The sequence below is a fragment of the Hoplias malabaricus genome, chromosome 14 (assembly GCF_029633855.1).
Source record: "Hoplias malabaricus isolate fHopMal1 chromosome 14, fHopMal1.hap1, whole genome shotgun sequence".
Taxonomy (NCBI): Eukaryota; Metazoa; Chordata; class Actinopteri; order Characiformes; family Erythrinidae; genus Hoplias; species Hoplias malabaricus.
The window spans coordinates 16374785-16399453 of NC_089813.1; the positions used below are offsets into that span (position 1 = coordinate 16374785).

At 37.8% G+C, this 24669-nt stretch overlaps 1 protein-coding gene across 5 annotated transcripts in view; it reads right to left on the minus strand.

Annotated features, from left to right (window-relative positions):
- bsna (bassoon presynaptic cytomatrix protein a) overlaps window positions 1-24669 on the minus strand; it is a 146350-nt gene that overhangs the window by 114901 nt on the left and 6780 nt on the right. For all 5 annotated transcript variants that reach the window (XR_010795312.1, XR_010795311.1, XR_010795313.1 and 2 more), the window contains exon 2: window positions 15411-15915. Coding sequence is in view for 1 of the 5 variants with exons in the window: in XM_066643498.1 (XP_066499595.1) it covers window positions 15411-15915 (505 nt within the window). In the remaining 4 variants the exon portion in view is untranslated. The remainder of the gene's footprint in view (window positions 1-15410; window positions 15916-24669) is intronic.

A 24669-nucleotide genomic window follows, 5' to 3' on the forward strand; every position in this document is an offset into this window, starting at 1 on the left:
TGTGCAAATAATTTAAACCTTATTTTTATTTGAAAATAGTATTTCACCATCTGCAGTATATAATATCATTAAAAGATTTACAGATTTCTCTATTTGCAAGGGACAGGCCCCAAAAGCAGTATAAATTAGCTGGATGTGATCTTCAGGCGGCACTGAATTCAAAACAGATGCATTTCTTTAGTGGACGTCTTTGCAAGAGCTCAGAAACAGTTCCAAAACCACTGTCCCGTGAACAGAGTGTATTGCTGAATCAACAAAGGCAAGTTAAAACTCACAAACACAAAGAATAGACCATATGTAAACAGGATCCAGAAACACCGCCACCTTCTGTGAGCTCAAGCTCATTTAGGGTGGACAGAAGTAAAGATTAAAAATGTCTTGTGATACAATAAATCTACATTTTGAAAGTCTTTGTGGAAATTATGGATGCTGCGTCTTCCGGACAAAGAGGAGAGGGGCCATCTGGATTGTTATTAGCCCACAGTTCAAAAGCAAGCATAAGCATCTGTGTCGGTATGGGGAGGAATTAGTGCACATGGAATGGGGGACTTTCACATATAGGCATTTTTAAAGCTGAATCTTATATGGGTATCGGAGCACCATGATACCAATATCAATACCTACTATTCCCATATTGATAATCAAGAAGCCAAGCCCACAAACAACACATTTTATCAATATTACAGAGTTACTTATCGATTTACATACACTGCTGATTCAAGGCACTTTACTATAGTGTCTTTCAAATTAAAGATTGCAGTGCAGACATTACATAAATTCACAGTATGAAACCACAAACAGACTAAGAGAATATAAAATAAATAAAAGCAAAAAATTACATTAAAAAACAAAACAAAACTGAAATGCTATGTCTTTAACGAGTCACTGCAGTATAAAAAAATAGTTATAGTTATTTGGGCATGCACACTTTCTCAGAGAGAGCCCTGTGCGATCAAACCATCATGAATGAAAAGAAAAGAAAAAAAAATCTAATCAGCTAACATTCTACAGTGGTTGCTATAGCAACATTGATGGTCCAATGGTAAGATGCGTATACAGTCACACCCCAAGTCACAGCATATGTGATATGTGCAGCCACACACACATACATACATACACACACACAGAGAGAGAGAGAGAGAGAGAGAGATTTAAATAGCTCTTGGGTCTGGATCCATGTTAAATGGTTTGGAAATATGCAAAAGGTTCCCTCTGACTCCTGACACAAAATTATGTTTATGTGTGAGACAGGACAACAGAGTGGGTAACAGAGGACTGTGCTTGTGTGTGTGTGTGTGTAATTTGTTCACATTAACAGCTAAATTGCATTGCTTTGTAATAATATGTTTGAATGTGAATGTATATTTCTGCCTCTGCTGCATGCCTCCGATTAAACTCTGTTATAGGTGCATATGGTGCACCAAAGTACAAAGAAGCGTTACAGTATGCAAATATATGAGCAACACCTCTGTACTTTAGAGTGATTGAGATTTATCCAATATAGCTGTATCATCCAAATTCAGTACCTGACCTCACTAATGAGCTTGTGGCTGAATGCGTGGAAATAAAGTGGGACTGATTTCATATTAATGTTTCATTTCAGATAAAATATCAGCAAGTGTCCACAAACATTTGGCCATAATGAATACCTTAGCACATTAACTACATCTGGGATAAGGGGGTATTTGTGAGGTAGGGTAGAGTAGGCTAATAGCATAGAATTGATTTAGAATTATAATCCTCTACCACTGAAGCTTACTAATACTACACAGTCATATAAACTGTAAGTTTGGCAAAGGCTACTCATGTGAAACATAGACACTAATACACTGCTGAAAGTGGGCCAGCATACATCAAAAGAATTAACTTTGCACTCACACTCTCAGCCCACACTCTCTCTCTCACACACAGAGAATATAGTCTAATTCATTTACTGTACTGCAGTACATTCTTCAAAAGTTTTTGACATGGAAATCCCCATGGAACAGCTTGTGCTTCATTAATCTTCCCATTCAGCTTTAACTAAAATGTGCTTGGGCATAATTATACACATACACACACACACACACACAGACACACACAGTGGTGACAGGAACTACTGTATATTTTATAAATTGCCAATGACTAATAAATAAGTACAATTTTAAATATTTCTTAACGTGAAAACAGGAAATGTGCTTTTATCTTCATTGCACTGCAGTACAATCAATTTGAACTGTGCATTTAATCCACCTGTGGTAGTAAATATGCACCCACACAGTGAACACCCGAAGTGGTGGGCAGCCACCTCAGCACTCAGGGAGAAGTTGGGGTCAGTGCTTAACTCAAAGTACTCTTTTTTTTTCTGCTGGTCCTGGGGAACAAACTGGCTTTTGCCCTAGCCTGTTCTTCTATCTTTCAGGGCACAGCTCCCCTGTAAGTTAGGGCATTACTTCAAAAGAACAACGTGCAAACAGATTTCAGGCTTCAAGATGGCTGCTACTGCTGACTTTAGCCATGCCATGTACTTTGTCCACAATTAAAGATATTAGCAGCTAAACAATACTGTTGCAAGTACTTGGACAATTGAATCTTTTGTAAATACAAAATAAGATCACATACCGTATGTAGTCCTAGAGATGGAAGTTTAGAGTCAATTACATGCAAAATATTCACATAAAGTAATGAACAAAAACAACATCTTTTCCCAAAAAAAAACAAGTTTTCATGAGTAGTACTGTAGGCGTCTTTGCTTGTTCAGTTCTAGTTTTTATGGTACCTATAGCATATCCTGTAATTCAGACATTGTAGAACCAATGACAGTGTTTGTAAACAATGGTGTTGCAAACAACAAAATGCACAAAAAACTGCACAATTTAGAACAGTAATATCAAAAGATTGATTAAAAAGGCAGACCAGTTTGGAGCATTATATTTTACCTACTGAGAAAAGTGGGTTTTTACATGTTTCTTCTCTTCTAATGATGCACACAAAATTTAAAACTGGCACTATTTGGGGCATTAAGTTTACACTAAACTAGTCTCACATTGCCAGACTCTCCTGGGAGAGTTTGGTACTTTGTGCCACATAATAAATTACCAAGTAGAATCAGTCAATGCTATATTGGCCTGAAGTATAGACAGAATTTATCTCAGTTACAGATGCTCCAGAACGAGGCCAGTACAAAATGATGCAAGGAAGTGTGTAGAGTAGAATGCAACTGGCAGAATCCTGACAGGGTTTTCAGGTTAATGCACTAAATATATTAGACTCTCCATCTATGCGTGGGTAGAGTGTCTGTGGCTAAGACTGGCACAAAGCACTCTCAACACTAATCAAAATTAAGTTTGGAAAAAAACAATGATCTTGCCTGTACATCAAAGCCTTGCATTACTCTGATGTCATTCTTTCTTTTGAAGGTACCGCTGCAACCGCATTTCATTATACATTCAGCATTAGTCAGCAATTAGCATGCCATATCCTGAGAGATCTGTGAATGGTTTTGGATTGCTTTGTAGTGTGCAAGCCTTCCTGTATTCTTCCATGATTAATTGGATGATTAATTAGTTGACTCAGCTCTGAAATTCTTTGTGTATATACTGCCAAATTACTCCATTCAGTGGTCAACATCATCTGAAAATATTATCATGGTTGGGTTTTGGTCAATTTATTATAAATATTTATATATTCATAACAAATATTCTATTTTTATAATATATACATTTAAACATTTATTTATTATCAGATTATAAATAGGATTTTGCGATAATAGACAGGCCTTTAACATGTTTCTGTGGTACATAATGCAAATAAGATAAGGGTGGTGGGAGTGAAGTAATAGCACTGTCCTTCTACCTCAAACCTCAGCTGACCCTGGGTTCTGGGGATAGCTGCCCACTGTTCCTGGTGTGTGTTCACTGGCCATAGTGCACTTCAAAAACCTGTATTTCCATTCTTATTACGTTTAATTTACTACATCATTTTAAAACAGCAGCTGTTCTCCACATTGTGAAAATGTCATGATGAATGGACCAACAGAAATGTTCCAAAATGATTTGGAATAAAATATTTTACATTGACCTCTATTCATTGATAAGACCCTTTTCCTTCTTATGTAAAGTTACTGTTTTGGAGATATGTGTTTTTCATTGGACAGTGATGATATGATTACTATCAAATGTGGAAGTCTATCAATATTTTAATCCCCATGTAGTGATGACCTGCAGTAAAATGTGTGTGCATGCCTGGCCTCTACACAGATGAAAGTTTATTGTGTACTCCTCTGTCCATCAGAGACCATACCCCAGAATCAGCATTACATAAAGTAATAGCTCTAGTAATATTACAAATAAAAATGCCCTGATTAAATTCGCTACCACTGCAAATTTCTTTTTGCAGTTACTGAGACATCCGGGTTTAACAGTGTTTGCTCGGTTAAGGATATTATTTCCATTCAATATGAACATTCCTTTCCTTTCTGTGGCTTGAAATCAAACTCTTCAGCTGCAGAGGATGAAGCATCTGGCTTGCATTTAGAAATAGAAAGGCTTTTAATGCATCAGCAAGTCATACTGCATACATTCTACCAAAACTGAAGACACTAATACTCATAAATATGCAATGGTCAAAGTCTCCTTAAAGGATATTGTTCAAGCGAGAGCCTGAAATATTCACTCTAAACATAAATGATTGACTCGTGAATTTCTTTTGGAATTCATCACATACTTCAGGCCTAAAACATTTAAAAGAATATTAGACAAATAGAATAAAAGAGTCTCTTTTCCCAAAGTATTGATGATTGATTGATTGATTGATGCCCATTATATTGCTTTTTTTTCTTACACTCAAATAGATTATGAAGAAATGAGGCTAAATAAATATCAGAAGCACGCTGACCAAAAATAAATAAATAAAAGCAATCATCACATTTGTTTTCATAGTTTTTTCGTGTTCCTTCCTAGCAAATGAACAAATCCAAGATATGACAAAACAATTGTTTTTAATTATTAATATTTATTATCGTTATTTGAATTAATGCCAATTTTATTTCAATCAATTAGAGAAACATTTTTAGGAATCGCTCAAATGCTGGCACAAATTAAATACCTAAATTAATCTTTAGTTAAAAGGGAGCACATACAGACCTTCACAAGCTGTTGGACTCAACAAGAGACCTGTCAACTGAAAGGATTTTTAATTTCTCTAAGAAGGATATCAAATTTGCAGTGTCACAAATAATGATGACAATCAGCTTCCTGTAAATGTGACACAAATATATAAAAAACTGGAAGGTTATAAAAGGCAAACATATGGGTAGACCATGGAAGATATCTAAGTGTTAAAACACCATGCCATGAAAATAGAAATTGCACAGTCCTAAATATGAAATAAACATGAAAACAAATGAGCACAGACAGGAGTCAGTTGTGACAGAACTGTAAGAAATTAGCTGAATGAAATATTATCGACAGAAAAGCCAAATGAATAAAATGTATGCAAAACATCCAAAACTCCTGACGATCTATTAATACATTACAAAATTGTTCATAAGATGTACTTAAATTATTAGATCTCCTAATTGCGACTTATGCACACTCAATGTTTTGGGATCATTCACACATGTATATTGGGACTGCCCTGAGGTCATCAGTTTGGAAATGGATATCTTTAACCACAAGTGACATCCTCAAAATTAGAATCCGGCATTCACCAGTATTACTCTTACTCAGTGATGACTCTTCCTTAGACCTGTCTTTACAACAGAAATGTATTCTATGGGCTGGGCTCACTACCGCCAAGAAAATGTTGGCCCTGAGGTGGCAACCACCGCAATCTTTGTAGTGGCGGAAGTGTGCTAACTCCTTACTCGATATTGTACTCATTGGAAAGATCTGTTGCTCATAAGCATGCCGCCAACCTTAAAAACATTCCAGGCATGGGATGTGGCATACATTGTAGTTAAAAAAAATGTGCAGTGTGATTGACCCCATTGTGTGTGTTTAAATAAGTATATGGCGAGAGATCCTGGGTGGTTTGATGGGAGTGATATCCATGTCGCTTAGCGGAGGGCAATTGAGCAGTTTATAGAGACTCTAATGTATACTTTATGATATTTGTATGGGTTTTGTTCTAAGAAAAACACAAAATGATACATAGGATGTATACCTATATATATATATATATATAGAAAAGACAAATGAAAATAGGCACTAACACCTAAGAAGATGAAAACAAATTTACAGTCGGCTAAAAAGAGGCAACGATGGTGGCAGAGAGTGATAAGTCATGAGTCAAATCTGTGGACCAAGCACTGTCCAAAGCAGAGGTGCAGGAAGCTGCACCTAGGCCAAAACTCCTGCCTCCTCTGTCTCTCCAGCATATGTCTGCTAACTTTGACAAGGTTAAAGTTGTCAGCCATGACAGCACTAAGCATGTTATTTGGCATCACTGTCAATGTCCTCAGGCTTGTAGAAGGAGCGCGAGGGAATAGATACCATCCACGTTGTCCTTTATTTCTTCACCTTCCTAACTTTGCAATATCTGCTTGAGTAGAGAAGGAATGTGGGAATCCATGTGCATGAGGTCCCCCTAGGTAGGCGAAGAGTCATGCTGGGGGTCTTATCTGCATAGGCCTTAACCAGCAGGGAGACAACAGCCAGCTCTTCTGAACCACTGTTGGCATGCCGCAGCAAGGAAACAGCTATCGAGGCACAGCTAACACTTTCTGAACTTGAAGAACACACATGCAGGAGATACACATGGGGTGAGGGTCACAGGCTGAAATCAGACAACCTCAGATCAACAGGCACATGCGGATTGAGTCACGTGTCCTTGAATGATGCCATCTTCTGGTTCTCTTTTAACACGGACAAAGACAACAACCAACAAAGACACTGTGCAAAAAAACTCAAGTTCAATAAAAAGTCAAAAATTCATCTGAGGGCAGTAAGCTGTATCAAGGAAGTAGTGAAAAGTCAAAGTCTTCATGGAAAGTGAACAAGAATGTCTGTTTTGAGAGCTGGTCCCTTTAACATAAAGGGCAGTCTGTAAAATCTCTGTAGAACAACAATGATGAATAGAATGCATTGCACAGGAGCACAAGCTAAGCGTGAGCTAGAGAGTTATGAAGTTCCTAAGCATTCAGAGATTTCATTATTCACAATCATTAGTCAGCAATTAGCATGCCAAATCCTGAGAGATCTGTGAATCGTTTGGAGTTGTTTTGTTTCCATGGTGAATTGGCTGATTAATGGTTTGAAGCAGCTCTAAAACTGATGGTGCTGCCAAATAACTTAATTCAGTGGTCAGCATCATCTTCATCTATAAATGCAATGTCATAGTTTGGCCTTTATAAATGAAAGTATAAAATTTGTCTTATGGTATGAATATCAGGTTTAATAAAAATGATCAATATGATCTAGCAAATTACAGACGGCGGAACTGTGATGCCTAGATTGATGAAGCCCTATTCCAAAGCCTTTGGTACAATTTAACCTCAAATTGAGAAGGTGACCACAAATAAAATAAAATGAGAGTACAACTTGCAAATTGTGGGAGCAGGTTAAGAAATTAAACTCTGAAGTTTAGTAAATATATTGAGTTTGACAATATGTACATCTTGTGTATGTATTGTGACAACCTCACATCTTTGTAAGTGATATTTTATTTATATATACATAAAATGAGCAAACAACTCATATTATGCTTTTGAAAATGGCTCAAATTGTAACATTAAATTTTATTGGTTTATGTCAATTCATAAAAAATTGACTCAACAACGCAAACCAAAAATGTTTTTTGATAATCAAAAGTGAAATTTTACATCAATTCATAACTCAAACACACTTCATATGAACTTCTGCCCTATTACCATATTATTTGCCCTTTTTGCAGGTTACCTTTAAGCAATAAAAGGCTGGTGTTATGCAATTGTGAAGGCCATATCTGAATTAGTATAGAACCTAAATGCACTGGGAACAACCTAGACATTTACCCTGGAGTTCTAATGTCATTGAGAATAACCATAATTACCTGACTTGATATGAAACCTTGAACTTTGAAGCAGAAAGACAGCGAGGAAGACGGTGTAATGTACAGTGTGAGAGTGAATGAGTGAGTCATCTGACACACAGTCAGAGCTGCTCAAGATTGAGGCACGAGGAGAAGAAGCTGTGCAGAGCGACAAAAAGCTAATGAAGGAAAATGTCTCTCCATTAACACCCTAGTGCTAGCGTCATCGCTAAAATTAGCTCAGAGGGCACAACACCAAACAATTGGAGGGAAGTGGTCTTTACTCGGGAAGCCTTCCATCACCTCACTTTCGGTCTCTATTACACGTAAGCTCCTGCTGTCTGTCTCCACTACACATTAGAAAGCATAATGGAAATGACACACAGAGTTGTATATGTAACCAAGCTGACAAATGTCTATATGAAAAGAAGGCGCATATAGAAGAAGGCTTTAAAAACCTTATTACCATCACGCTTTGTCTCTCTATTCTTTGCTTTCCATTCTGGTCTTGTGCTTTGTCTTGTTCTTTCCTGTCATGTGCTCTGTATTGGTTTTTCTCTAACCATGTGATTCTCACTTCTCATGTGATCTCTTGCCACGCCCCCTTCTGTGTCATGCGACAGTTGTTCACATGTATCTTTCATGACTGGTGTTCAAGGTTGTTATCTCTCTGTAAACTCTGTTCCTTTGTCTCTGTCTTGGTCATTTTATGAGCTTATATTGATAATTGTGTGTTCCTAGCCTAACATTGTTCATTGTCTGTTCTCTGCCTTAGTCCTGTATTAGTTTCCAGGTTCTGCTCTGTCTCTGTTTAGTGCATAATTTTGTGTTTATCTCTGTTTAAAATTAGTTTAGTCTTGCATCATTGTGTAAGTATTAAATTCCACATTGTACCTACATCTCCCTCTTCCTCTTTTGTCACTATACCTCAAGCTTTACAATAACAGTGGGATCCATATATTCTGTATGATATGAAACAATGTAAAATGGGGTTATCCACATAACAGCATTTTGATAAAAGGAAGCATCAGAAAAAAACACAATGGGGATTTTTTTTTTTTTTGTAATCTATCTAAGTCTGAGGACATGGTATAAAATTATTCAGATCTCTTACATAGATAGCAGGTGCTTCAAGGGTTGTCCTGCCTCCTCAACTAAGTCTCTTCAGTCACAAGTGCAAAGAAATAAAAAGCACTGATTAAATATAGTGAAAACAAAAAAACAAAAACAGAACAAAAGTGATTAAAGCTGGCTTTTCTGTTCCTTGCGCCTCAATCCAGTGTTTGAAATGAAACAGAGGCTCTTTCTCAGGTGTGGCTAAAACTGGTCGTTCTGAACATGCCTCTTTAGACAGAGTAAAAAGGTGCTGTTTTGTGTGATCCTTGTAGTATTTTGACCAAAGGGTGTCACAGATAACAAATAACTGTTAACTTGTGAAAAAAGGGGTATAATATTTAATTTTAAAGGTAATTGTAAACACCCTGTGAAGGACTGGCGTCCCCTCCAGGGTGTATTCCCGCCTTGCGCCCGATGATTCCAGGTAGGCTCTGGACCCCCCCGCGACCCTAAACTGGATAAGCGGTTACAGATAATGGATGGATGGTAATTGTAAACCAAATCAGTTTAGCTGTGGTAAATGATTACATTAACCAAGCCAATCATAATGAAACAAAATCAATATCTACTTTTTTGATTTAATAAGTATGGGAATTTTACATAAAATTTTATGTGTCCACCATAGCAGCTGCGACTTAGTAGTAGCTGAATTCACTATTTATAAGTCTAGCTGACTGTTTGCTTTCATATGGAAATGTAGTGTAAAAGCTGGTAGCCAATCAAACGTAAATGTCAATCTAAAATGGGAGGAGGTAAATATAGATTTAAGAACTATGTTTATACTCTACAGAAGAAAATAGAGATGGCAGCTTTTAAAAGTTGAGGTTGAGAAGTTCTGTAGTGTTATATTCTTTTAAAAGTCATTGCTGGAGCTGATTAGTGAAGGAGTAAAAGACCTAAGCTTTGTAAAGACATAAGTGCTGTTACACAGAAGTTAAGCACAAGTGTTAAAGCGTCAGGCTCTCCATTACCAGATGTCTTCACAGCAATAATGACATTATCATCTCTCATTTGGATCTCATTAAGATGCCACTTGATTTTAATAAATGTAAATCCCTTACATAAATGTTAATGACTGTGCAAACAAAGTTAATCAAGAAGGTGCTTCATTGCTCGTAATGGGTACTCATAAATCACATCAGAAAAGACCATCTGAGTTAGGAAGAGTAAGGTAAACAGTATATAAAACATTAGAAATTAAGACACAGTGAGTGCTACTTATTATTTACTGTGGAAGTATTTCGCTTTTAAAATTAAAGAGTCCAAATGGATCTTGGCTGGAGAACCTGTAGGTCCTTATTCATTCATTCATTCATTCATTCATTCATTCATTCATTCATTGTCTGAAACCGCTTATCCAATTGAGGGTCGCGGTGGGTCCGGAGCCTACCCGGAATTACTGGGCGCAAGCAGGAACAAACCCTGAAGGGGGCGCCAGTCCTTCACAGGGCGACACATACACTCACACAGTAAATCACACACTTTTTGAGTCACCCATCCACCTAGCAATGTGTGTTTTTGGAGCATGGGAAGAAACCAGAGGAAACAAACGGACATGGGGAGAACACACTAAACTCTTCACATACAGTCACCCGGAGCGGGACTTGGACCAACAACCTCTAGGTCCCAGGAGCCATGTGGTCCTTATTCAGAATTGTATTAATTCATTTCACTCATTCATTCATTCATTCATTTATTTATTTTCTGTAACCGCAACATCCTGTTCAAATTTGCCGTAAAAGTCCGTACACACTCACATTTACGGACACTTTTACATTACCAGTCCATCTATCACCATGTGTTTTTTGCATGTGGGAGAACACCCATGCAGATACAGGGAGAACACGCCCAACTCCTTACAGTCCGTGATCCAAAGCAGGGATTACAGCTGTGTGGCTACGGCACTACCTGCAACGCCACTGTGCCAACCTTTAAATTCATGTAATATCTAAAATATTTTCTCACATTCAGGTTTAATTAATGAAAAAGCTCAATAAATAAGTATTTCTTGTTTCTCTTGTCTTTCTTTCTTTTTTTAAACACTTAAATTGTTTATTATTTTAAAAAAGCCTGTCAGCATCAGTGAAGACTGCTTCATCTATAAGAGATCAAGAAGCCATTCCTGAGAAGACAAAAGACTACCCTCCCCGAAAAGGTATACAGTGCAGTTTCTGCAGTGCTGAGGCTGGAGTAGCCACAACAGAGGCTCCTTTCTCCCTGTTATAGGCTTCTTTATCCCTGTTTTCCTGAAATGTGTCTGTCCCTCCCTGAATTGATTCAGTCTCCACAGATAATTCCAAGCTAACCTACCAAGAAAGATAACCACTGACAAAAACAAGTAAATAAACAACTCAATTTATAAATAAATAAGCCCTTATACACGCTCAGCGGGCACAGCCTCTTAAGAATGTGTTTGGTCCGAGGGCAAACCGCTTGACCCCCACTGTCTCAAAGCCACTCTCCTTGGCCCACTTCCTTCTCGTTCTCTTTTCTCATCCCTCCACTTACTCTGTCGTTTCCCTTTCATTCTCTTCTCCCTCTTGCCTGCTCACTTTTTGTTGTCTTTCATCCTTCTGCGCTGTGCATCTCTCTCTTCTCACACTTATTCTCTCGTCATTCTCATTAAACTTCGATACACTCCCCTCCACTCCCAACACACTTCTCCTCTCATCCTGCCCCTTGGCGTTTCTTCACTTCACACCTGAGCGCACCGCCAAGTCCGAACAGACTAATGGAAATTCTGTCACAGCCTTGAGAGACATTACTCCTGCTCCCTGAACACCCCCAACACTCACACATGAGCACATACACACACTGTCATACAAACATACACAACCTTACACCAGTTCTTTCACACACAGTGTGAAGAAATCACTTACAGATCCATACATAATAACACTAGGGCTAAATGAGGCACAAGTCCATAATAATTTCTCAAATTGTACCATTTACACTATTTTCGTACGATGGGTGTGATAATATACACCGATCAATGATAACATTATGACACCTCCTAGTTTCTACAATCATGGTCTATTCTCCCAGCTCCATGATGCTACAGGAGCACTTTGTTGTTCTACAATTACAAACTGAAGTCCACCTGGTGCTCTGCATACTTTGTTTGTCCCTTTTCATCTTGTCTTTCAATGGTCAGGACATGAAAAGGGTGGTGGTGTGTTAATGTGTGCTGTGCTGTTACGAGTGGATCAGACACAGCAGTGCACTGCAGAAATACAGTTGGATTTTTAGTTTTACGAAAGCCACTACAACTCAACCCACAGGTATCAGTTGGTGATTCACCACTGCTCCACCAATGTCGAATGGATAAATATAATGAAATCCCTGAAGGATATATGGGGATAATGACCATTTTACAGTGGATCGCTGAGTCTTATCGCAAAAAATATCTACAAACCAAACAAAAGCTGACAATACAACAGCAGTAAGGGAGAACACAATGCAAATGCAAACATGAGAACAGAAATACAAGCATGAGAACACAACAGCACTAACTGAAGCGATGCATTTAAGAATGCTACATTGGAGAGGTACAAATCAAAAAATAATAATTATTTTTTGCTATTCATTTTGCAAAATGTATCGCCCTGAAATTAATCTCTTCTCCTACAGCACCTGCTTCTTGCTCTGCTCTTGGCTTTGTTGCATCATTAACAGTTAAATCTTTAAAGTGCCCCCTAGTGACCGGGAGCATTTCTGTATGAACACCCCTCCAATGCAGTATTTTTGCTGATGAGATTTTTTATTTGTATTCCTGTTCTTGCATTTGTATTTGCATTGTGTTCTTTTTTAATGCTGACGTGTTCTCAGCATTTGTTTGCTTTGTAAATATTGTTGTGATGTGACTCAGTGGGCCACAGTAGCATAGGCTTCATCTTACATTCTTTTATAAAATAGCCTTTGATGGAGCTTTATATAGTTATGACCATTCTCTCAAGCACTTTCTTCAGGAATTACCCCCGAAGGACATGTGCACACACATATGGAGCCATATATGTCATATGCTTTTAAAAACTATTAAAAGTTACCCGTTCTCTCTCTCTCTCTCTCTCTCTCTCTCTCTCTCTCTCTCTCTCTCTCTCTCTCTCTCTCTCTCTGTCTCACTCACTCACTCACACAAACAACCACACAAACAATTTTGTACCCCTCATGAAATAGCATCAACACAACAGCTGCCAATCACATCTGTCAAAACATCGCCAAAGAGAAAGAGAGAATGGTGCGATGAGACAAGTTGGCTTCAAAGAGACAAACCACTACAAGAGACAGAGACAGAGAGAGAGAGAGAGAGAGAGAGAGAGAGAGAGACTTTACAGTATTCATAGAGTTTGGTAGTAACTAGTTGCATGTAATCAAGCACAAATCCGTATGTATAATAGGTGTACAGGAAAAAAAATGTTTAAAGCATTTTTTTATGTAATCTACCATTGCAATTCAAAATTCAAACACTCTCCCACTATTTGTCAAGTATGGTAACTGTTGCCTAGTATTAAAAAGGTAAATATTACATTTATTCAACAAAATATAACATAAAAATCCAATATTTTGAAAAAGGCAAAGGAGAAGAATAATGCATTTGTTGTTGAGTTCCATCAAGGAAAAAGCGAATAATATTGTATCCAACAGTATGTGTGAGTTTTAGTTTAGATCAGGGGTGTCAAACCAAATCCACGGAGGGCCGTGTGGGTGCAGGTGTTCTTTTCAACCATGCAAAAGCCCCACACTACTGAAAGTCAAGATCTATTGATTAGATCCAATGATTATAAACAGGTGGAATGAGGTGTGGCTTCTGCGTGGTTGGAAAGAAAACCTGCACCCACATGGCCCTCCGTGGATCTGGTTTGACACCCCTGGTTTAGATAATTTAAAGGGAACTTAAAACAATCAAAAATACTTTTTACAAAATTCTGTAGATATTTCTCAACATCTGCTAACACTCCAGTTTGTTTGTGTGCTGGAAACCCGTCTAATGTGCTTACAAAAACCTGGTTTCAGTAACAAATTAGAAAAACAAAGTGGCTTGGTCAGACATGCTAGGCTTCTTCTTCTCTCTCTCTCTCTCTCTCTCTCTCTCTCTTCATGGCAGGGAAATGGCAAAGAGATGAGGATATTGCTTTATTGCTGCTCCATAAGCTGGTAATATAGACATATTTTTGCTGTTTTTCGGTTATTTCGGAACAAATTTAGTAGTGTAAAATGGTACCAAACGAAATACTCGAGTTACAAATTAGTTTCTTTTGGTAATTCAAACTATAAAAAAAAAATAAAACAAGTTAAACTTCTACCACGTACAAACAACAGACATTTTTCTCCTCAAACATACTGTACCATCTTAAAAAACACAGAGCTTCTGAACATAAATAAAACTGAGGCAACTGCAGTTCTCCACAACCGAAAGGGCTGCCTTTAAAGGTGGTGACTTTAATGTTGTGTTTGTGAATATAGTATAATTATACATCATTTTTAGGTTAATTTTAAATAATGACAATTGTCATATTTAATGCTATGCAACAGTTACCAAAAAATGTTTACATTTTGAATTTCAATTATATGTTACACAAACATGAGTTACAACTTATTTGAACACCTTATAAAACAATATTTTGGTTTATCATATTAAGTTTAGAATTCATTTCTGTTTTGGGTTTAATACAATTTAGGCTAGTTCTGTTGATTGGCAGGTGCAATTAACAAGCATTCTGAGATTAATACAACCAGATCCTTAAAGTACAAGTTTAAAAAACTACTGAGACATCCAACAAGAGACAAAACTAAATCTGACTCAATTAAATTAACTTGGTATTACCCTTGAAATCTTGTACATAATGCCTTGAGACGTGAAAGAAATGTTAGTGCTTCAAACTGCATAGCTCAGACATAAAAACTTTCCTGTTCAAGGGCACGGTGGAAAAGACTTTAAAGATTAAAGATTAAAGTTGACTTGTTCCCTGACTGCACTAAGGTTCATCCTAACGCCCATCGATAGAATTGGCCTAGCTACAGAAAACCAGCATTTCACATCTAAATATGGATGTACAGTGCTTCTTCTTATTTTGTGGTCCATTGGCCAAATACTTACATGAGAATTGTTTGGGTTGAATATTATACTGCCAGCATTAGATATTAACATGATTCCTATCATAACTGAGCCACAAACTCACTTCAAATTCCATCAATACACCTAGCTAGAGAAAACCAACCATGCAGTACTTTTAACCTGGAACTTGAAGTTCTTTCACAGACTTTGGTAGTCCACTAACCCAGAAGATGTCGCTAGAGCTACAAACCTCTGTGAGGTGTGGGTTGGGGTTGAAGCCGCACTGGTTGCAAACGGTAGTTCGACACTGGGTGCACTTGTTGAAGTTGGGTGCTCCATCAGCACTGGTCAGTTCTGTAGTATTGCAGATTGGGCACAGCTTACTGCTGGGCATGGGGGCTATTTGGGGGACGGAGTAGGGCGAGCTAGGCGCACTGCCTCGGTCAGGAGACACTGATGGGGATCGACCCGTTCGCCCAGCACTGCTGCTGCTGAAATCCACCTGCAGGTTTCGTCTAGAGGCGTGTTGACCTGGACCTTGGTCACTTCCAATGCCATGGGGTGTTGCTTGTGTCTGGGACTGAGGAGTCGAAGAAGGTCTGGGGCTTTCATGAGTAGCTAGTCTGTAGGGGTCTCCACGTCCTGTCACACCTCCCATTCCTCCCACTCCCCCCATACCTCCCATGCCACCACCTGTTCCAACACCACTGGTGGGCCCATAGCCTGCTTTTGGACTTGGGGGTGCGCCAGACAATCTGAAACAGAAACAGAGAGACAGACATGACGATTATTTTTTGCTGAACTGTTTATCTAACTACATCATAGCTATTCAAGACATGAGTTTGGAATGAGATTTAGTGCCCCTCTTCATGAATAATACAATAGAAAATGACACAGACCAGGTCTGTTCTCTTCTCGGTGGAACTACGAAATTTTGTTATAAAATGACATTGAGATGTTTTAAAAAAAAAACTCCTCAAAAGATTTTTATTTCTCAGTATACCATAAGCAATGGGCTTGGCCTTTAGTGAGATTCGAATTTACTCACTATATGTGAGCAGAAGGACAAATAAATGACTTCTAAATTTTTCACTTAGGGTATGTGTGTGTTGCAAAATATAAATAACAGCAGTTTTTAGTAGTCATTATTCCTAAACCATCAGGGAACACTTCAAGTAAGTAGGTGTTGCATTAGTTCAAGTATATTAGTGCTCTTGACCTCAAATGTAATTTTTAAAAGCAAAAGTTTTGTTGCAAGCCAAATCTTAATACTCTTGTTGAGTAAGGTATAAGACTGTGCTCTGAATAACCTTTTATTCCAAAAAAGATAAACACTCACACACACACACACACACACACACACACACACATATATATATATATATATTTATATATATATATATATATATAAACATTTCTAAACACAAAATAACAGCACTAAATGTAACATGAAGTAGGCTACAGCACTAAATGCACTAGTGTGCCCTTTACTTGCTAACAAGCTAGCACTAGTTATGCTATCACACTGATCTGAAGTGCTGCATTATCACCTTCCTTAACAGCAGAGTCAGTGCCGCCTTGGTGACATGTTCATTACTAAAGAATAATTAGCTGCAGGGACATGGACAGACATTTCAGATAAAAATAAAATGGAGAAAAATAAACCTGCTATCAATAATGTTTATTTCAGCCTCAAAAGGCATTGGGTTATTGAGTAAGCACAAAAAGACTTATTTTGTGTTATTTCACACACTGTATAGCATACAAGGATAGACTATAGGGACAAACGTATACTCAGGTTTGTGCAGTCAATGCGTGTGTATGTGTGGGACATATGTGTTGACGCATGTGGGTGGAGCCATGTAAAGCTATGTAAACATGCCCTAACAGTGAGTGAAAGACACAGAGAGAGTATGTTTAAGCGTGACCCTTCTATTACAATGTCATTCCATCAAGTACGAACAAATTGTGTCAGAGTCTGACCTTCCAGTGTCATCTACAACAGCAATATGAGCAAGGGATATCATACACACACACACACACACACACACACACACATGTATGGAGATTCACTATGACCTTCATTCTGCTTTAAGCAACATCAAACTCTCTTGACCGCATCACAGAAATATTAGAATGAGTCAGCACACACACACACACACACACACATATATATATATATATATATAAAGTACCACATGTAGTACTTGAAATAAAGCAGATAGTAAAACTATAATGAAATATTTTAGGTCATGGATGTTGAAATCCTCATGCACACACTTTTTTGCATACATTTTCTTTCTCTCTCTCTCTCTCTCTCTCTCTCTCTCTCTCTCTCTCTCTCTCTCTCACCACATTCATTCATCCAAAATTGATTTTCTTCCTGAGTGTGTTTCACTCACAGTTGTGACTGCAGAGGCCATTAGTGTTTCAGTCAGGCTGACCATTCTCTATCACACACACACACACACACACACAAACACACTCATCATCATTCAATATCAGTCATTTAATATCAGTCAGATATAAATATATGCCCAATGCCAATGTTTTCAACCTCTGAAATAATGAAAGAATGAAATAAATCTCACATGCAGTTTCCGTGTTTCCGTCATCCACCATTTTTGATGGTCAATATTGCTATGACATTATTAACATGGCTGTATACAACATTTGGTAGGGGGACTAATTTAATCCCAGGCTCATAGCAATACTCAGGTATTATACAAAACATTATTTTTTCCAGCAGCAAAAAGTAAACGTGGCATTACCTTGTTCAAACATTTCTCAAGAGTAACACAGCTGGATACCATATTATATGTTGACATCCATCATAACTGGCGAATTAATTTGAGGTGCACCTATTGTGGATAATGACTTTCAACTGTGTACGATTCAATACCCTTGGGATGAGGGCTGGAGATGCACAACTAATCATCCATCATCAGTAACTAACCTCAGCAAATTCTCATAGAAATAAAAAACAACATGAAAATTTCCCAAGCCCTAACTCCCAGCACTCCAGTCTGTTCCTGTTCTGCCTGATGGATGAATAAGAATTTTATTTTCATGCTATCAAGCAGCTAAGTGTGAAGACTCTGCTCTCCTGCTGATGGATAAACAGAAGAGCGCAAGAAACCGAGGAAAGGGTGGGGGGTGGGAGAAAGGGATTTAAAAGTCCTGTTTTACATTCTCATACATAGGATTAAACTAGCCTTAAGAGTGTTGCCTTCTCTCTCCTCTTTCTACTGGCAAACACAGCTTTCCCAAAGGCCATGTGCCACATCTGTCAATCATTCTTTAAAGCACAACGCCTATACCAACAGCGAGCATAGCATAATGCAGAAACGCAGTGGTATGTCATGAATTAAAATCATACTGCCATGAGAAGTCATGTCAGGTCCAGGACCAGGTGATCTGTCCTGAGCAGGTGAACATAACACACTCTGCAAAGGCTGAGCTGACAGTCATGTGTTGTGTTTTTTTTTCATTATGACTGATACAAATTATCTGTCAGAGCAACTACAAGAGACTGTTATTTATGTCACCAAAAATTTGCAAAAAAATGTATTACAATTATTCATTATATTTTATATGTTTATCTTCAGTTGCAACTTGTAGGTGATGAAGAATCAAAGTAGTGTTTACTTCGGAAACAAAGTGGTTTGTGTTCCATAGCGTGGGCCCTCCACATGAAGACATCCATGTTAAAACAGGTTTACTAATAAAACTCTTATTAACAGTTCACTGGGTGTTAATAAAACAGCTGAATCATAAAATAAGAGAAAAACAAATACTTATTGTACCTAAAGTGTTGAATTAATCTAACCTGAACATTAGGCAACAGTATAAAATTTTAATTATTTTACATCAGTTGTTTTTTATTAATTTATTAATTAATTGTGTTAGAGTTAACATTAATTATGCATTAATACATTTTCATATTTCCTCTTTCTCCTTCAGATCCTGGGTTAATATTCTATTTATCAACTTTACTACCTTTGAATGTTGTAATGCACACACAAATGTGCCATCATGGTTTACATTATACTGCAATAAATGATGATAGGTTTTTTTATCCTTAACTAGATTACGTCAAATATACAAATTCATGTTTATATGGAACACTTATTGTAAGATACTAAGGTTGAAAGTCATTAAGTCATTATTATGAAGTCATAGTTAAGGAATGCTAATTGTGTTGAAGGTTTTGACCAAGGAGCTAACATGAGGCTCAAAGGTGAGTAAAGGGTCTTGGTCTTGGTCTTGGTAGTCTTAACCAGGCTATGTTGACAGTCAGATCTTGCCACTTGATTTTATTCTTATCAAGGTTTAGAAATGTTGCATGCATCCACTTTTTACGGTCACCAATACAGGCATCTACTTGAAGACTTTTATTAAATCTTAATTCGTTCGTTCGTTCATTAATTATCTGTAACCGCTTATCCAGCTCAGGGTTGCGGTGAGTGCAGAGCCTACCTGGAATCATTGGGCGCAAGGCTGGAATACACCCTGGAGGGGGCGCCAGTCCTTCACAGGGCAACACACACACTCACACACATTCACTCACACATTCACTCACACATTCACTCACACCTATGGACACTTTTGAGTCGCCAATCCACCTACCAAAGTGTTTTTGGGCTGTGGGAGGAAATTGGAACACCCGGAGGAAACCCATGCAGACACAGGGATAACACACCAAACTCCTCACAGACAGTCACCTGGAGCGGGACTCGAACTCACAACCTCCGCCACCATGCCACCCTAAATCTTAATGTTTAAAATAAAATAAAAATTTCATATTTTGATATTAAATCATAATTATGAGATAATTGCATATACTCATTCCTAATTATGAGAAACCTAATTGAAATTTACCATTACTGTGTGACATTGGGTTATTATTTTAATGAAATACAAAGATATAAGATATCATTATCATCAGAGGTAAAATCTATGTGATTCATTATGTCGGGCTAAATCATAAGCATGTTAACATATGTACAGGCATAACAAGGTTACATTTCTATGTGCTTCTATTAGCATTGCTCTTTAAGGCTACTCTTTACCTGTTAGCTTGATAGCTAGTGTTCTGACAGTTTTCCTACAGATGAAGAGGAAGTGTGAAGCAGAAATATGAAAAAAATTCAAAGCAGTATCAGCTGCTTAGTATTAGCTGTTTACATCAGAGAACACTGCGCATTTCTTAGCAGTATGTCAGCACTAGAGTTGGGGTTAGCAATATCTCCGTTCAGTTTTGCTGTCAGTCTGTTTCCAACAAAAGAGATCTGTGTCTTTTGTTGGAAAAAATGTTGGTCTTGTCTTTTCTGTGATTATATTCACAACTTTATGAAAAATTACTCTGCTACTGAAAAAGTTAAGGGTGGCATGGTGGTGCAGCAGGTAGTGTCGCAGTCACACAACCCCAGCTCCGGGTGACTGTCTGTGAGGAGTTTGGTGTGTTCTCCCCGTGTCTGCGTGGGTTTCCTCCGGGTGCTCCGGTTTCCTCCAGCAGTCCAAAAACACAAGCGCTTACAGATAATGAATGAATGAATGAATGAAAAGTTAAATAAAAACTTGTTTCGAGGCCTGAGAAGAGTGTAGCGGATTTCATTTTTTTTTAACGGAAAAATGTTATTCAGTTACCACAGATCAGTAAATTTCTTTCACACTATATTTTCTTCCCAAAATGCATTTTCTTATAATGACTTCACTGTAGGGGTGGCACGGTGGCGCAGCAGGTAGTGTCGCAGTCACACAGCTCCAGGGACCTGGAGGTTGTGGGTTCAATTCCCGCTCCGGGTGACTGCCTGTGAGGAGTTGGTGTGTTCTCCCTGTGTCTGCATGGGTTTCCTCCCACAGTCCATTGGTAGGTGGATTGGTGACTCAAAATTGTGTGTGTGTGTGTGTGTGTGTGTGTGTGTGTGTGTGTGTGTGTGTGTGTGTGTGTGTGTGTGTGTGGCCTTGTGCCCCTCTCCAGGGTGCATTCCAGGTAGGCTCTGGACCCACCGTGGCCCTGAACTGAATAAGTGGTTACAGATAATGAATGAAAGACTTCACTGTAGGTAACTGTAATAAATAAATAAAAATTAAAAATAAATCAATAAAGAAATGTTATCAATATTTACATTCACTTTTTTAATAAAATCATTTTGTTGTTTTTACAAAAGACTGGTTACTTTCTGTATATTTTATTCCATAGCCTTTAACAGCTGTCATGCCTAATAAAACCCTTGAACATCATGACAGTATGGAGGTGGGAGTGTACACAGACACACACAGTAACTGGGGGCTTGTTCTGTTGAGTGGGAGATACGCTGTGCTTTTGTCAGACTCTGACTATCTTGGATTAAACAGCACCACACCAAACAAAAGGCTGCAGTGTGTGGAGAGCTGAGAACACACTGTCACAAGCTTTCACTTGCCACAGGTTTCCAGTTTTATACAAGTCCCGCACTTGCTCCCCTGGAGCAAACTCAGCTTTCTGTACATTTGTTTATATTATCACATTACCATAATCAGAATCAATGCCATTTTGGAACACTTTGGGGGCTACAAGCGACATCCTACTTAGGGTCTCCAAACTAACTCATCATATTTGGTTCTAATCATGAAGATTCTAAAAGAATTAAGTGGTTTAACAATGAACAGTGTGCTGTGCTTGCTAAGTACTGAGGTAAAATAAATCAAAACTTTATGACCACTCACACACACTCAGAAAAACTGTCACCGTGGTGATAGCCTCTCAGTACCTTAAATTAAGGAAAATAATTGTACCATATCCTCTAACTCTAGATTATTAAGATGTGTTAATATTCATTCATTCATTTATTCATTGTTCGTAACCTCTCAGAACTTATATTATATGTTATATGTTATATGATGTTATATTATGTTATATTGTTATATTTTACACAAATCTATAATGGAAGCTTACATATGCTCCCCTCTCCTTCTGGAAAAGAGATTGTAATAAAGCTTTAGGGAATACAATTAAACTTTAAAACCACTGTTGTACCTTTAAAGGTACATATACACTTTTGTACATTATAGTACCTTTTTTCAGTGCAGATGATCTCTTGCATTAGCAGTAAGATGTGATATAAACAAACAAGATGGACACAAGTTTGTGAAGACCTGCTCATCCAAAATTTCTTGCTGAAGGATAGGAATTGGAATCTCGGGTCCCACCCCTAAACACACACACACACACAAACACACCATTTTGCTGCAATAATTTTTACATTTGATGTTGGAACATGAGGACATAAGTGAGGCAATGTACTGATGTTTATGATTACTACTGGATCACAACAGGTATCACTCCCAAAAACACATGTCCAATGATCTACAGCCAAAAGCTAGGGGGCTCTGGCCAGCCCTTGGCTATAAGTATTATGACCTGATGCTCAGATGCAGCTGCTGCAGAGTGTCCAATTCTATTGTCATTGCTTTCAAGCTGGCACCATGGAATACGTTCAGCAGGAAAGTCCAAAAAAGCCTTCCGCTCTTACCAATAGAATCACCCTAAGCCTGTCTGAAGTATCCTCCCCCGAGACAGCTCCCAAACCCTCACAGAATGGAGACAAGTTGGCTTATTTCATGCTACTTGGTAAAAAAGGATTAATTTGCAATGCAGAGACTGGCAATGGCTCTATATGGGACAGCAGATATAAATAGCTCCTTTTACCACAGGACCTGCTTCTCTGCTGCCAGATTGAACACTTCAGTTTTTTATTCCCTGGTTCCACTGGACTGGTATGAGCTTGCTTTGGCCCCTGTGGCAACCCCTAGAGTAATCTTGATGCAGCAACTTGTGCCAGGAGAAGAAAATAATTACAGAACATTATTTATTCTGTCCTTGACAACTAGGCAGGCGGTTATATCTCTCTTTGTTTCCATTATTGGGCCATTAAATAGTGTTTGCCCATTTCTGAGGTTCGTGATATTCTGTCTCATCTGTGAAAATGTAAAGGTCATTGGGAAGTATGAGTAACTATATAACTGAGTCACATATTCACTTATTCACTCACACACACACTTATTGACTCTTATATTTTCCAACACATCCACTCACACACTCATTCACTCAGGTTTAGCAAGCTGAAGATTTTCCACCAGGGGGCACTATTAGCTGTCCAATGGCCTTTAGTGCTTCATAAGAGTAGTGCTTTACATCAGTGATGCCATGTGGTCTTTAACAAACTAAAGAAAATCATGCTTTTTATGATTGAAGCTTACCATTTTTCCCTGAAATATTAAGCAAATGCTAAGACTCTTAATGGAAATATATGCCTATAGACACATAACAAATAATAATTTCTCTTTATAATGCCTCAAGCCAGTGCTTGGCAATGTGCAAACCCTGTGGAAATTGGGACGCTGTGCAAAATGTTAATAAAAATAGAATGTCACAATGTTTTCTTGGTATGTGTTGCTGGCATGAAATTCAATATTTAATGAATATTTAAAAAAAATAACTTTCTCAGTTTTAACATTTGAAATATTACCTCTGGTAGTTTCATTAAATATAGGGGATATATTTTGCACATTGTTGCACTTTTTTTAATTCACATTTTGTACTGCTTCCAAATGTTATGTATTTATTTATTTTTAATATTTTGTAAATGGGGGTTGGATGTTCAGACATAGGTGTGGTTGGTATAGAGCATTCTATTGGTCAGCACCCCTCTCATCAAAGGAATCTGGCGTACCGTTTACACACAAGTTTAATGATTTATTTGAATATTATAGAGGGGGGAAATTGTTGATATGGTTGACTGGCTTATAGAAATAATAATATTGTGTTTTGCATCACGTTTTTTTAAAAATACAAGCTTATATTTCATTTTGATAGTTGAGATGCACAGTATTTAGCTTCCAGACTTTACTGGTGTTGTTGATACAACCACTACAAGCTGAATTTCCACATAACAATGTGTGAGCTGCCACAATCATCCTCCACCATCTGGTCAATAACCCGCTGGTGTTCACAGAAATTGTGAGCACATTCATAATGTTGGGTTGTTGTTGTTGTTTTTTCATAAATTGCCAGGGGAGGGATTTTAAACTCTGGCTTGAAGCAACAATAACAGCAACTTCAGCTAAGGTGATACACGTCAGTCATGTTACATTAGCAGCCTATAATGTATTATGTCATCATTACACGTTTTATTGTTGTTGTTGTTGTTGTTGTTGTTGTTTTAAAGCATCTGGAAATACTCCTGATTCTTCAGTGTGTTGACATTTAAAAATGAATGAAGCAACAGAAGTGCTTCAAAACAACAAGGAAAAAACATCCCTCCACATAGGAAGTAGATTTATGGCAATATAAAGGACTCAAATATATAACATATATTACATTACATGGATTTCCATTATCTCCAACTTATCACATGTGAAAAAACATGTGACATATAGGCTAAAATATTTGGAACTCACCCTTTTTAAATGAGAGAAATGTATTTTAGCCATATATCAGCATAAAGAAATGATATATGGTTTAA